This window comes from Vombatus ursinus, unplaced genomic scaffold (assembly GCF_900497805.2).
Source record: "Vombatus ursinus unplaced genomic scaffold, bare-nosed wombat genome assembly UNPS02014813.1, whole genome shotgun sequence".
NCBI lineage: Eukaryota > Metazoa > Chordata > Mammalia > Diprotodontia > Vombatidae > Vombatus > Vombatus ursinus.
This window is the reverse complement of record NW_020954591.1, coordinates 8,803,346-8,819,035: the sequence shown is the minus strand read 5'-3', so window position 1 is coordinate 8,819,035 and position 15,690 is coordinate 8,803,346. Positions and strand designations below refer to the sequence as shown.

Genomic DNA, 15,690 nt, shown 5'->3' with positions numbered 1-15,690 from the left:
TAAATATTTAAAAATTGGCTTACAGGATAGACATATGGTTCTTTTGTGGCACAACATGATGGGCAATTTTCCGTGTTGAGACAGCTGCTTAAATAACCCACTATCTTAATAAAAAGTTTTATTGCAAGTCCACATGCACTTGGGCGATTTGGATTATTTATGTAGCTAGTGCTCAGGATGTGTAGAAAGAAGTCACAGGCTTGCTAACAGCAAAATTCACCCTCAGCTTGTACTTTACTAAGTCAAAGCTCTCAGAATCCACAGGAGTACAAATGGATCAAATTATTATAAAGATCTTCTCCTATTCCTATTTTTCCTGTATGTTTGTAAGAGAAAAATAAAGGAGCAGAGTGCTGGATGTAGAGGCAGAGGATGGAAACACAAATTTATTAAGTACCTACTGTATGCCAGACAGTGCTAAATGTTTTACAAATATTATCTTATTTGATTATCACAATCACCCTGCGAGGTGGATGCTATTATTATCCCTGTTTTATAATTGAGGAAATTGAGGCAGACAAAGGTTAAGTGACTTGCCCAAAGATATATAATTAGTAGGAATCTGAGGCCAGTTTTGAACTCAGTTCTACTTGATTCCAGGTTCAGCCCTCTCCGCACTGCATCACCTAGCTGTAGAGAACCTGGATTAGGTCCTAGCTCTACCTCTCACTATCTGGGTGACCTTAGGCAAATCACTGTCGGTTTCTTCATCTGTTAAAATGAGAGGGTTGAACTTTATCATCTCTAAGGCCCTGCCAGCTTCAAATCTGTCATCATTTAATTTAAAGTAAGTTGAGAGAGCAAACTACATTCATACTATTGACCAGCCCTCAGTTCCTTGTATACTTTCTTCTCTCTAGGTTTTCATGATATTATTATCTCTTGTTTTAGCTACTCTTTCTCATTCTCCTTTGCTGGTTGATCATCCATATCATACTTCTAACTCTGATTCTTCGTGCTCTCTCTTGGGTCCTCTTCTCTTTACATTCTCTCTCTTGGTGATCTCATCAGCTTCCAAGGGTTCAATGATCATCTCTATGCAAATGATGACCCAAATCTCAGATCTCTACATCTCGCCCTGTTCTTTCTTCTGAACTCCATTTCCATCTCACCACTTGCCTCTTGGATATTTCTAATTCTATGTCCTAGAAACATCTCAAACAACATATCCAAAAAAGAATTCATTATCTTTCCCCAAAACATAGCCTTTTGGACTTCCCTATTTCAGTTTGAACCCTCCCCATTTCTTCCCTATTTTCCTATTTCTATTTTTTTTTTTCAGTGAGGAATCTAAAACCCAGAAATGAGAGGTGATCTATTCAGTACCATGTAGGTAGCAAATAGCAGAATTGGGATTACAACCCACTTCTTTAATTGGAATTTCCATTTCCCTTTTGGAATGCAAGATTCACAACCTCTGCATCATCTTTGATTCCTGACTCCTCCCTCACTCCACATTTCTACTCAGTTGTCAAAATTTGTCATTTCTACCTCCACAATATTGTTTAGTTTTTTCTTATGTGACTACCACCCTAATTCAGGGCTTCAACATGTGAGGATTAAAAAATTTTGAGAGCCGTAGTATCTGAGTAATTTCATCGTTTTATTAATAAGGCCAGTGCATTTATTGATAAAAGGATGGTCATTTGGCTGTCTCTCTTAGACCAAAGACCCCTAATGGCAGTGGGCTCACAGTTTATATGTCCTTTGAAGAGTAGGTATTCCTGAGGGGTGGCAATCAACACTGAGTGGTTAGCACACTGGGAGGTGGGCTATATTAAAATATTAAATGTTATAATTATATATATAATAATATAAGACTAGACTAGACGTGACTTAGGTCACCCAAATCTTGGTCAGAGAGACATCAATTTCTGTATCACTTGAGGATCCACATTTTCCCAGCCTTGTCTGAGCAAACACAATGAGCAGGAATATACCCATTAGGCTAAAATTAGAATTTCTTTTATTGTCTGATTAGACCTTGGCCTAGGTAAATCTTTAGGAGAGATTTCTCATATTGGTTGATTTCTGGATGAGGAAGTAGAAAAAGGAAAAATCCTTGGTCCAAATATAATAATTAGGTGTTAGATACAAGAGAGAAAAATTCATTTCTTGTAAACATCTCGATAGCCCCCATCTCCTTGCCAAGCACCATACTGCTACCAAAAGCAATTTTCCTTAACCACAGATCTGACCGTATCACTCCCCTATTCAATAAACTGTAGTAGTTCTCTTTTGCCTTTAAGTTAAAATGGAAATTCCTCTGGCTTTTAAAGACCTTCACAACTTGACTCCAGCCTGCTTGTTTAGCCTATTTAAAAAACCCTTCACAACCTGATTCTTTTATTATACACTATTCCCCTCTCAGCCAAATTAGCTTTCCTCCTCTCCGTCACACATGACACTCTCTCTATTCTCTGGGCCTTTACACTGGCTCCTTGCCATGCCTGAAATGTATACTCTCCTTACTTCTGTCTCAGAGAATCTTGTTTCCTTCATGGCTCAGCTTAAGTACCACCTTCTACAGAAGTCTTTCCTGAGGCCCTTCCCAACTCCTAGTTTCCTCCCTTCTTAAATTGCCTTGTATGTATTTTGCATGTATTTTGTATATATTCTTATAAATTACATACTGTCTCCCCCACTCCTGTTTGTCCTTATGTCCCCAATGCCTAGCATGATTCCTGGCATTTAATAGGTATTTAATAAATGTCTCTTGATACATACGGGTAAGGGTTGTGGGCCATCAGAACTTTGTATCTCCCCCAGGACCTAGCACACATTAGGTATTTAATAGTAATTTAAAATGAATGTTTGTTGAATTGAATGGGAAAGATGTCATTGCTTTGATTAGGATAAAAATCACATTTAAACTCCTCCCACCATTATCCATTCACTCTTGGCCAGTAAGGTGTTTTAAAATAAGCATGCCTGTGACTGCACAGGTATAATTGATATCAAATTGCTTGCCTTCTCAAGGAAGGGGGTGGGGGGGGGAAGGAGAGAAGGAGAGAATTTGGAACTCAACAATTTTAAAAATGAATGTTTAAAAAATTTGCTTTCATGAAATTGAGAAAAAACAAAAATAAATAAAATGTGTACTAAGGAAAGAAAGAAAGAAAGATGCCTGTTACAAGATCTGTTTTGCCCTAATGTTAGCTAATTAGGACCACAAGGGATCTCTTACTAAAAGACATCTTATTGACCTCTCCAGAGCTCAACCCTAATCAGTCTGAACCAATACAAAGCCATTGATACTACTGTGATTTAAGACTGACATAGCCAGAGGGGGAAAAAGGAATTTCTAAAAAAGGAAGAGACAGTGGTGTGACTTTCTGGTTGTTTTCTAATAAGTATTTGGATATTGTTGTTTTCCATTTAGGAATAATAATTTTTTTTTCTTCATATTAGACTTAAGGGATAATTTTGAAATTTTATGGCCTCTTTCCATTCCAGAGTCAGGAAAGAAGTGATTGGCTGGGAAAACTTATTAACACCTTTAGGTTAACTTTTTTTTTAGAGGGGTGAGGATAGGGCAAGGAGAAAGATTGTATCCTTATGTGTCTTTCATTATTTGAGCTGGGGTGGGGGGAGAGGGGAGGAGTCATCCTTACGTCAGGATGGCTCAGGACTTTCCCCTTATGATCTTTTTTTGTAGTTCCTAAGTTTCCACAAAGTAATAATGAGATTCAGTAGCAGAGCAGACTAGACTAGACCAAAAGATAATCATGTAGACAGGCTGCACCTTGCCCAAAGTAATAGCAATTGAATGGTAGAGCTTTGACAATAAACCCTGGAAACAAGAGTCTTACATTTTCTCCCAGGATTCTGTTAACCATTAGCATAAGTCTAAAGGAGCACCAATCATTCAAAACATGTTATAAGGGGGATCAGCTGAAGGCACTGAGGCTATTAAGTCAGAAGTGGAGAAGACTTAGGGGGCACATGATTGCCATCTTTTGACATTTACAAGTTTAAGTAGGGCAACCAAGGGGATGAGAGATTTGCCTTAAGATCTCTTAGTTAAAATTAAAAGGAAGATGATTTTAACTCAACTTAAAGAGAAATTAAGATCAACCAGTTTGCTTCTTGCCATAGTGAATTACCCTTCCCTGGATGTATTTAAACAGAGACTGAATAATCATCTTTCAGCAGGAGGTAAAGAGAATTCCTGCCTTTTAAGCAGGTGATTGGGCTAAATGACCATGAGGGCCTTTCCAATTCTTAAGATTCTATAATTCTCTAAAATCTATTTTCCTTACTGTCAGTAAGGAGCACTCTGGACCAGAAGTCTTCAGGGATCTTTTAGCTGGATAGTCCCTCTAAGTCATTCATAGCCTATAGGAATTAAGGATGTCTCTGAGATGTAAAGGCTTGTGGCTTATCCAAAGAAGAACTCCAAAGTGTGTTGTCACAGAGAGTTCCAATACCAGGGAGTATTTTAATTTTCCAACTGATGATTTGAAAAAGATAGAACATGAGGCAGCATATTGTTGCCAAGAAGTTAGAATAGAAATGTGTGAAGAAGTAAAAATTTACCCACAAGGAAAACATCTGCTTCAAGTTTAAAATATTTATGCAAGTGTTAATATCTGACAGAAAGCACAAAAACAGTTTCTTTTATACACAGTAATTATAAAGTGGCTTCTGAGCCCCTGAGAAACAGTTCTTTTATCATAATCAGAAATGCGTCTCTATCGAACCAGATTTCTCTATTCAAGTAATGGCCTTTGAAGTTCTTTTTGTTTGTTTTTTTTCTTTGTTTTTGTGTGTTTGCCCATTAGTATGGTCTTTAGCAGAGAAGCAGTCCGGAGGCTTTTGGCCAGTAAGTGCCGATGTTACAGCAATGATGCCCCAGATGACATGGTGCTTGGCATGTGTTTCAGTGGTCTGGGAATTCCAGTGACGCACAGCCCTCTCTTTCATCAGGTGAGAGGATTAATTTCCATGCAACTTAAAAAAAAAGATTTCTTCTCCTTGGAGGAGTCTGTTTCTCTTCCTTCACCATCACTTCTTTGAGTAGTTTTGAGAGCTATGCGCACAAGTTCCAGATGGTCATCCCTTGGAGGCCTCTTTGACAGGGGCAGGAATGGGAGGAACTATTATGTCACCTACATTAAAAAGGTGGGATTAAAAACATGTAGGAAAACAAATGGCATATGACAAATATCTGTCCCACATTAGGGACCAGAGAAAACCTGCCCCTTCCCATATAGTTGGACACTTTTAATCAAAAAAGAAGATATTCACTGTTTGCTCATTGGTGGGTAGGAGATATCTTGGGCAAACCTAATAGCATCCCTCTGGCTTGGGTTTAATTCTTTTTCATAATTCATTTTGTTCTGAATTTAACAAATACCAAATAAAATGGTTATTCCATATACATGGTAGAACAGAAAAAGAGGATTGCACATGAAACTGCAGAACTTTGTTATGTACAGCTTGCTTTTCTTTTAAAGTAGATAATAAATTCAACTCGCAGCTTTCAAAGCTGTTGAATTTAATTCTCCTGCATGTATAACTTTGCTTTGTTTTCTAGTGTTATCACTATCAGTTTTGCAGCCTTTTTGCTGGATTTTCATCCTTTTTACTCTTATTCCCTCTAGTCAGTTAAATTTCAATGTTGTGTCCCTTGTGAGGATGCATCCTGGGGGGAGGAAAGGAGAAGCGGTAGCGATTTCTGCAAGGCATCGGTGGTGTATTCATATCGCTGTTATAGTCTTTGGGGAAATATGTTCTTCCTGTGCTATTTTTAGTAGTCCCTTGAGAAGTAGGTCTGTGAAAATGAAATCTTTTTGCTGTACTTGGATTAATAACAACAGTGCCTTCAACACCTACAGTATGCTTTTCTTAGAGAAACTTAGAGCTGCTCAGGACTTGAAAAATGTAAATGTATGTCTACTTTAGATGCCGTAACAAGCATTGAAATGGCATTTAAACCCTGATTTTATATCCAACAGAATTCATATTTTATGTCACCACCAAGCAGCAATTGCTACCCCTAGTGATATAAAAATTCATCCATGACAGGTATAGCTGTGGAGAAGAGAATTCTAGCAAGGCAGAGAAAGCATTTGCATCATTGGATGAGGCAGACACTGCTTTAACATCCCCAAGTGCTGTGAGGAAAGATAAAAATAGCTTTTTAATGATCAGCTTAGAAAACCCTCCTTGACAAAAGGGCATTTTTCCTGTTCTTTCAAAATTCTGTCTGATCTTACCCATTCTAAACCTTAGACATACAGGGTTATAAAAACCTAGAAGAACAGATGAGGTTCTTTATTCTTTGGTCCTCAAATGAAAAATGAAAAAAAAATTAAAACTCTTGGAGTAGAAGAGATATAATTCATCACTATATTAGCATAACAGTACTTAGATGTGGGCAATAGCCCTGGCCTATAAAAGAAGAAAAAGGGAAAGAAACATATTAGAATAGAATACTACGAGTCTGCTCACACAGGAAAAGGCAGGCAGGGACCATATATCCTGCTCTCCTATTCTTTCCAGCAAAGGAAAGAAAATAATCTATTCTTTGGGCATAAATTCTAGGGAAGAAATTTTAAAGGAATTCATTTTTTACTTTCCCATTCTTAAAAACTCCTGATTTGTGTTCCATCGGCAATGTATTTTAAGCCTTTTCCAAGACTGAAAAATGTAAGCAATCTAGAATTCCTAGCAAGTTCTGTTTTATCTTGTAATGTTTAAAGTATATCCTAGAGAGCTTTACATAAATTTGAGAATGGTTTCTTTTTTTTAATTTTCAAAGTAAATCTGGCATAATGGAAAAAAAACCAAAACACTGAGCTGGGAATCAGCAGACTTGGGTTCTCATTCTAAGCTCTGGCCCTCATTCACCAAGTGACCTAAGAGCAAATCATTTCACTCCTCTGGAATTCAGTTTCCTCATTTGTAAATTGAGGGAGTTGGCCTAGATGTCTTCTAAGAGCCATCCCAGTGACAAGAGTCTGTGCTCTGAGACAGGGCTGTGAACATCAGTGGTTACACATTGACTTACTGACAAAGTTGGCATTAACGTTCAACCTCAGACTCCTCTACTTGGTTTCTCCTTGACAGACTGTTTCAGTGAACCAGTTATAATGGAATCCTGATTCTAGAAAGGGAGTCAGAAAAAGTCCAATCCATCCCTTTACATCCAAACAGAATTCCTTAAAGAAAAAAAAAGGATCTGTAAAATAAGGACTTTGGTGTAGGCAATGTGATACATTGATAATAATAATAATTGTAACTAGCACTTCTAAGATGCCTTACATCTGTTATAACATTTGATTCTTATAACAACCCTGTGGGGTAGGTGCTATTATTATCCTCATTTTATAGCTGAGGAAACTGAGACTTAAAGAGAGCAAAGTGACTTGCCCCTGGTTGCATAGCTAATAAGTGTCTGAGGCAGGATTTGAAATCAGGTAGTGAAAAGAACCCTAGATTTGGAGTTGGAGAACCCCTGTTGGGATCTTGGCTCTGTTACTTCCTATATATGTGACCTTGGGCAAGTCACTTAATCCCTGTGGGTTTTGGTATCTTCATCTGCAAAATAAAAGTGGCCTCCCACTTCTACAATATTTCTAGATGACCTCTAATAGCTCACATTTCTATGGTGTTTTAAAATTTATGGAGCACACCTCTGTGAGGTAAGGCAGCACCAGCAACAGCAGGTGAGAAGACCGAAGTTCGTAAGGGTTTTGGCTTGCCCAGGATCTCACAGTCCTGTCTGTCTTTAAATTCTATGCTTCTGGACCTAGGGAAGAACAGAACAGCCTCTTTTTTCCCCCAGCTCAAAGGGTCCCAACCCTTAGGAGTTCTCGATGTGGAGTACATGAACTTAAAAAAAAAACCATATATATATATATATATGTGTGTGTGTGTGTGTGTGTATGTATGTATGTATGTATATATAAAAATACATATAGACACACATATATAAATATACATATATAATACATACATATATGTTTTCATAAGTATATTTCAATATTGTTGGCTTCCATTGTAATACTATGTATTTTATTGTATGCATTTTAAAAACATGATTCTGAGCCATAGACTTTACCAGACTGCCCAAGGGGGCAAAATCAGATTAAGAAACCTACCTTAAAACTACATATTTCAACCCAACCTATATCCCCCCTACTATAGTTTAGGCATGGTTTCCTTTGTTTGTATTTAGTGGAGTCGGAGAACAATTAGTCGGTATTCTCCATGCATCTGTTCAGTGTGTCCTATTTTCTCATCCTCTAATGGTAACCTGTGAGGGGTGACTGTCTTGGCATTATAGATACATTTATTCCTTTACAGGACTCCTGGGTATTAACATACACCTCTCTGAATTGATTTCACTTTCCATAATCTCCGTCTTGTTCTTTTCTAGTACCTCATTTATTGAAAACGATTAGCACATGTTAGTGCTTAATAAGCTAGAGTCTCCCAACATGACTTCCTGAGACAAAATCAGACCCTTTGTAATCTGCATTAACAGAGAGAAATTATGAATGTTTTTATTTCCTGTTAGCTGTGTTAGTAATGCAAACAGCTCATCCTTAGCCATGCACAATAAGTGAAAGATTTGCCTCTGTTGCTCTCAATTCTCCTTTCTGGGGCCGTTGTGAAATTATCTGAGGAATGAATTGGGAAGGAAAGCAAAAAATCTAACAACACATCTCCCCTGGCTTTTCCCTTCCTTCCTGACAGTTAAGCCTCAGAGAATCTGACAAACATCAAATGATTTATGATTGCCCTTATTTAAAAAGTTAAAAACCAATTAGAATAGATGCTAGCATATATGTGCATATATGTATGTGTTTATGTGGATATGTTTTCTGGTTCACTCTTCTCCAGTACAGCTCCTATCTAGTTATTAACTACTTCAAGGTTTAGAACTTTTAAAACCAATGGTACCTAGCCATTCATGATTTTTAATCTTTCCTCACTGATCTCAGTGTTTGAGCCCTGGCTCAGGGAACTTTTTCTACTTTTCAACTGGTTAAGGGGCTCCAGCCTAACCTGCAGTTGTCTTGGTGATATTTATGGATGAATGAATGAATAAAAAATCATTTTATTAAGGGTTCACTTGCTTACGATGTGCAAAATACTATGCTTTTGGGGATACAAATAGAAAAAAAAATAAGATAGTGCCCAGCTAGTAGTGTGAAGTATCTGTACTTTTCAGGATCACAAACCCCTCATTTTACAGCTCTTTTAAAAATGAATGAGTGAACTTTACAGGAAAATAGGGGGGAAGGGGATAAGAGAGTGTTGGGGATGATAGAAGGAAGGGCAGATTGGGGGAGGGGGTAATCAGAAACAAACACTTCTGAGGAGGGACAGGGTCAAAAGAGAGACTAGAATAAACGGGGGGTGGGATAGGATGAAGGAAAATATAGTTAGTTTTCCACAATATGACTGCTATGGAAGTGTTTTGTATGACTGCACATGTATAACCTGTATGGAGTTGCTTGCCTTCTCAATGAGGGTGGGTAGGGAGGGAGGAAGGGAGAAAATTTGGAACGCAAAGTTTTAAAAACAAATGTTAAAAACAGTTTTCACATGCAACTGGGAAATAAGATATACAGGCAATGGGGTATATAAATCTATCTTGCCCTATAGGAAAATAGAAGGGGAAGGGAATAAGAGAAGGGGGGGAGGTAGAAGGGAAGGCAGATTAGGGGAAGGAGTATTCAGAATGCATGCTGTCTTGGGGTGGGGGGAGGGATGAGATGGGGATAAAATTTGGAACTCAAAATCTTATGGAAGTGAATGTTGAAAACTAAAAATAAATAAATTAATAGAGAAAAAATGAATGAGTGAACTAATGAAGGCAAAAAGCATTTATTAACCACTTTCTGTGTGCAAAGCACAGCAAAGTAAGACAATTCTTGCTTTCAGAGAGTTCACATTCTAATGAGAGAGACACACATATGGAGGATCTCAGCTACGAGTCAGTTTGAAAGGTCCCATGGTCCTTGGGGTGCAGCAATAAAACAGATGGCAATACTTCTTCATTAATGTCATTGCCAACAATAAAATCATGTCAGTTCTTGATGTTGAATCATTTGACAATGACAAGGACTTTAAAAGAGAAAACCATATGCTTTGGATAGAAGAGAAAGAGCTGGATGAGGTATTTTTCCCAAGACCATTTCTTAGGATTATGATTCAGTTACAACTTATTCACTGAAAGGGAATAAGCATTTATTTCAAGTGTTAACATCTTATTTGATATTTACAACAACCTAATAAAGTAGGTGCTATTATTATCCTCATTTTGCAGTTTTGGAAACTGAGTCAGATAGAGGTTAAGAGATTTGCCCAGAGTCATACCGCTAGTAAGTGTCTGAGGCCAGATTTAAACTTAGGTCTTCTTGACTCCTTGCCTAGTTCTCTGTGCACTATGGTGTCACCTAACTGCCTCTAAATAAGTGGTATGTGGATAAGAAATATGGTATTATTCTCTTTCTATAAGAAGCCGTACTTTTTAATATTAGGTCTATCACTAATTCAGTATACCATAGTTCATCTCACTGTGTCATATCATGGTGGAGCCAGTCTGGAAGGTAAGAATTCCCTTTAGAATGAAAGTTCCTTGAGTATAGGGATTGTTTTCTTCTTTATTCTTTGTATTTATATCAACAGTCTTTGCAAGGCTGAATGGCACACAGCAGCACTTGATTGATGTTGGACTTGGAGTCAGGAAGACTTGGGTCTGAACCCTACTTCAGACATTTACCAACTGTGTGATGTTGAGCAAATCACATAACTTCTCTCAGTCTCATTTTTTTCATGTGTAAAATGGCACCTACCTCACAGAGTTGTTGTGAGCATCAAATGAGGCAACACACATAAAGTGCTTTTTGAATCTTAAAGGGCTGTATAAATTGAGGCCATCATTATTACGTAAATGCTTATTGACTGATTCATGAAACCCTAGTGTTTGAAGGGATGGCTCTAAAGGTTGTTGTCCACATATCCTGTATGTGCATGGAAAAAGGGAATGGGGATTGGTGTTGAGAAGAAAAATGAGCCACTGTCTATTTTCTCTGTGATAAACCTTGCTGTAGTTTCTAATTATGAATGTCCCACCCCCCAAGGGACTGGCATTTACTGGAGAAAGAACGTCAAATGACCCCTGCCTTCTTGTACCCCTTGGTTCTCCATACCCGGAAGCACAAAGAGAATTGGGAGGCCATCAACAATCTTTGCAGAAGGGTTTGGTGGACATCTGCCATGCCACTGCTTCACAGTCCACATGACTTGTGAAATCTTAATTTTAGCCATTGTAGATTTTGCTAGAACAAAGGGATTGAGGATGCAAGACTCTAAACATCGTAAAAAGAAACTGAAAAACAGATGCTACTTTTCCCAGCCTGGGCAAAACAACTATCTATTCTTCCATAAGTCGTCTGAATTCTTAAAATCTCACCTAAATTGTTAATGTACTTTATGTAGTCTCGGGGAGGGGGAGGTGTCAAAGTATTCTTTTTATTATCAGAACTCTATGATATAGATATTTAGACAGCTATATCGCTATTATATATCCATATTGATATTATCTATCTATATTGATAGTATAGATATCTCTATCTCTATCTTTATATTTACCTATTTAAGAGCTAGGGAGAAAAAAGAGGATGAGAAAGATGTCCCATAGGCAGAGGTAAAGGGTAGAGGAAAAGTGGTACCAAAGATTCCAGTACTTGTTTTGGACACATGCAACTACTATTAGAGTAGCAAGATTATAAAGCATTCTTCCTGCAAATATGACTACGGAACCAAAAACCTCCATAGGGGAAAGAAATAATTGTCTCTTTTTCTTCCAGGCTCGACCAGTGGATTACCCAGAGGACTACCTTTCTCACCAAGTTCCCATATCATTTCACAAACACTGGAACATTGATCCAATAAAGGTGTATTTCACCTGGTTGGCACCCAATGGGAAAGATGCCTCCAGTGGCAGGAAGCAGGCACATTTTAAAGAAGAGTTATAAGCATCTCATACTGTTGAAGAAGATGCTCATGGTGGTGCAGATGGAGTCTCTAGGCATTCTTATGCTATGTTGTACTTATATTGCTTAAATGTGCCATGTTGCATAGGAGACTTTATGTCTTAGGAGTGAAACTGTATATTGTTCTATTTCTTAATTTGGGGGGCTGAGGCGGGGGAAAGGGGAGGGATCAGAGGAAGGGGAAGGATCTAACTTCAACTTTGCTTTTTCCTTTGTGAAGATGTGAGAGTAAGTCTTAGAATACCACCCCTTTGATTTTGAATCATGGGATTATTATATTACATCATATTTAATAGGTATTTTAAAGCCATGATGAGGTATCTTCAACAATTCATCCTAGGGAAAATAGAGCATCACCCTTGGACTCCCTGGTGTTCCCTTATACTGCAACACATCTTGCAACAAGGAGTGACTCCTTATTTAAAATAATGTGCAAAGAAGAATGAAATGTTTTGGCATAAATGTTGATGGGAACCTATTCCAAAGTTTACTTCTGGTTTTTAAATATACTAATGATAAGAAATACTCCCTTGGAAAGGAGTTGGAACGACATTGTTGATTGTGAATGCTCATAAAATACTGGCTTATGGAAACCTCTCTGGAAGTGGATCTGTGACCTCACTGATTTGAGAATTCCCTCCCAGGATGCAGATTGCTGCTGCCCATCCCATGGGGCTCTTGCCCATGTCCTCCCAAAAGTTTGCCACAGAGGCTTCATTCAGTGTCCAACAGTACTTCCTTGCTTTCTCCAGACATCATGAGAGTACCTGTGGAAAACCCTGGCTGGCTGCCCATCCCTTGTTTTTGCTGGACACTTTTTATTTTTTACTTTTTACTTGTTAATTTTTCATTCTGTACCTGTGTGAAAAGGATTTTCTAATAACCTCTTTAGACTCTAGGAATTAGTCTACAGCCCACTGCTCCCTGAAGCCCTATCTTTATAACCCACATATAATCTCAGAATGGACTCAGTGTTACCACATGATAGTGGCCATCTATACCTGAAAATAAGAATGAAGTATTTTACCTGAGTTGATTAACCGTGATATGGATCCCAGGAAGTGAACTAAATTTGGATATTCTGAACCTGTTATTTCACAGTAGTTTTGTTTTGTTTTGGTTTGGTTTGGTTTCAGTGGATGTTGCTTCATAACTCTGTCTTGACTCATTGTAGAACACCATACCTTAACACAGGTGGACAGTGAGAGCATTGAGTAGTTTTCCTGGACTCTTAAGGAATGTATTTTGAACATGATGTTTTGAAGCTACTTTCATTTTTAAACCTCATCCAAATGATACCTTAGTAATGTAACACATCCATGTAAAGAGTATTATATATTTTAAATCATTTTAGTTTTTTCTATGTATAATTCAGTTTTGTAAAGATATTTGTATAAAATCTGATTTTAGTATTCTGAACTAATTTTTGTAAAGTAAAATATTTTTCTTTTCTTTTTGTAAAAAAAAAATAAAAAAGACAAATGGACATGCTGTTCTCTAACTTTATTGGCTATACTTTTGTAACCAAATCCATATTGTTGAAATAATGTTTTTTAAAGTTTTCCATATTTTTCCTGTGGTTTAGCATTTTATTTATTTCCAAATGAATCCAAATTCCAAATTGGGGGACACTGAGATTGATTAATGACTGAGAGTTCTGTGCCCATTTTGACTGTAATTTTGAAGCAGGGGTGCTTCATCTCTCTGTGTGTGCCAAGGACCCCTTGGACAGTCTGGTAAAACCTAGGGACCCTTTCTCAGAATCATATTTTTAAATGTATAAAATAAAATCTACGAGATTACAAAGGCAGCCAGTTGTATTGGAATAAAATTAGCAAAATATTTCTTTAAAAATAAGTTTATGGACTCTAGATTAAGAACTGTTGCTTTAGAGCATTAAAATATGAACACTTGTTTATGATCAGTCAAAATAATGTGCCAGGAGATGTCAATAGAGCACGATTCCTGAGGTGATCATGCTTTAGAGAAGTGTGAATTCTGCCAGGCTACTATTATCACCATCATCATTGATATTAACAAGAAAAGATCTTTAGACCCTTTCCCATGGCCTACTGACTGCAGGTTTCCCTAATCCTGGAGGTGGTTCCCTAAGACCCGGCTGGGAAGAGCTGTTATTTCCAATGATCATAGAAGGAATTATAGCTCAAATTTATATAAAGCTGGGTTTCTTTTCTTTTTTTTATTTTGAGGCAATTGGGGTTAAGTGACTTGCCCAGGGTCACACAGCTAGTAAGTGTCAAGTGTTTGGTCTGAGACCAGATTTGAACTCAGGTCCTCCTGACTTCAGGGCCAGTGCTCTATCCACTGTGCCACCTAGCTGCCCCTCAAATTTATATAGCACTTTAAGATTTCCTTAAATATCGCTAGGGAGGTAGGTAATATAAATAATATTATTTCCACTTTACAGACGGGCAAGTTAAGAGAAAGGTAAAGTGATTTAGGCTTTTTAGATCATAGATCTACAGTTGGAAGAAACCTTAGAGGTCATCTAATCCAACCCCGACATTTTACAGAGGAGAAAACAGACTCAGATTAAGCAACTTGTCCAAGGTCACTTAAGAAATAAGTGGTAGAATGGGATTTGAACTCAAGTCTTATCAGTGTTCTCATTACATCACGTGGTCTCTCAGAACCTGGATAGTTATCCAGATCTCTTGACTTCAATTCAGCACTCTTGACTATATCATACTTACCCCTCTAAAGGACAATGGCTCCCAGACAATAGTTTACTTGATAGGATCTGAATTGATTTTGTGTACATAGACACACAGACACTTAAGTGTGTGTGTGTGTGTGTGTGTGTGTGTGTACATATATATCCATAGAGAGAAAGAGATAGATCCTACATGGACTTTCTTTCCTCTGTGTTCCTGTTAGTGCCTTCTTACTGATATGAGAGCAACTTCCTTGGGACTATGGGAGTTGGAGTAATTATATTTACTGCTTTAAACTATATAAGCTTAAGATGAATAAAAAAAATTTGATAACGTTTCTGTTTTCTTAAATGTCATGTTCATTAGTCCAACAGAAAGAAAAACATGAATTTATGAAATCAAAGGAAAAGGTGAGAAGTTCAGGAGAGCAGCTTTTGCTTTGGTTCGGTTTCTTAAATAAGTCAACAAGCATTGGAATGTCATTTGAAAGGCAGAGTAGGATTATGTCCAGAGAGCTTAAAGATTTAAGTCCCACTTCTGATACACGGGCTGATCCTAGGTAAGTCCCTTAGCTGCTCAGCACCCTTACAACAGTGACGCTGTTAGCTGTAAAGAAGTTGGTGGCAGGGATTTCCTCATGAGGCACTACCTAGATTGTTCAAATCACAGTTCTGAATTAAAAGAAAACTCAGAAATTTATTAAGCAGCTACTATCATAAGGTACTTTACCTTGAACCAGGGATACATACATAGATGAAAATCAATGCAGTACCTTTCCTCAACAACCTGTAATAAATCAAAACAGTTAATTAAAAGGCAATTAAAGCAACAAACATTAAATGGCTACTGTATGCTAGGCACTGTGCTAAGAGTTGGGACTATCCATCCATCTATCTGTCCATCCATCCATCTGTCTATCCATCCATCTGTCTATCCATCCATCTATGTATCTCCACATACTGTACAATCATGTTTTCACTTTGATCATATTGATAAAA

The 15,690-nt window shown here is 37.6% G+C and overlaps 1 protein-coding gene across 2 annotated transcripts in view; it reads left to right on the top strand.

The window, feature by feature from the left end:
* The window catches only part of B3GLCT (beta 3-glucosyltransferase), a 122,134-nt gene extending 108,734 nt beyond the window's left edge, over positions 1-13,400 (top strand). Inside the window, exons 13-14 of one of the 2 annotated variants that reach the window (XM_027835194.1) lie at positions 4,785-4,929; positions 11,832-13,400. In XM_027835194.1, coding sequence (XP_027690995.1) covers positions 4,785-4,929; positions 11,832-11,999 — 313 coding nt within the window. In that variant the 3' untranslated portion in view covers positions 12,000-13,400. The remainder of the gene's footprint in view (positions 1-4,784; positions 4,930-11,831) is intronic. The other variant, XM_027835193.1, reaches the window with a different exon arrangement.
* The last annotated feature ends 2,290 nt before the right edge of the window (positions 13,401-15,690 follow it).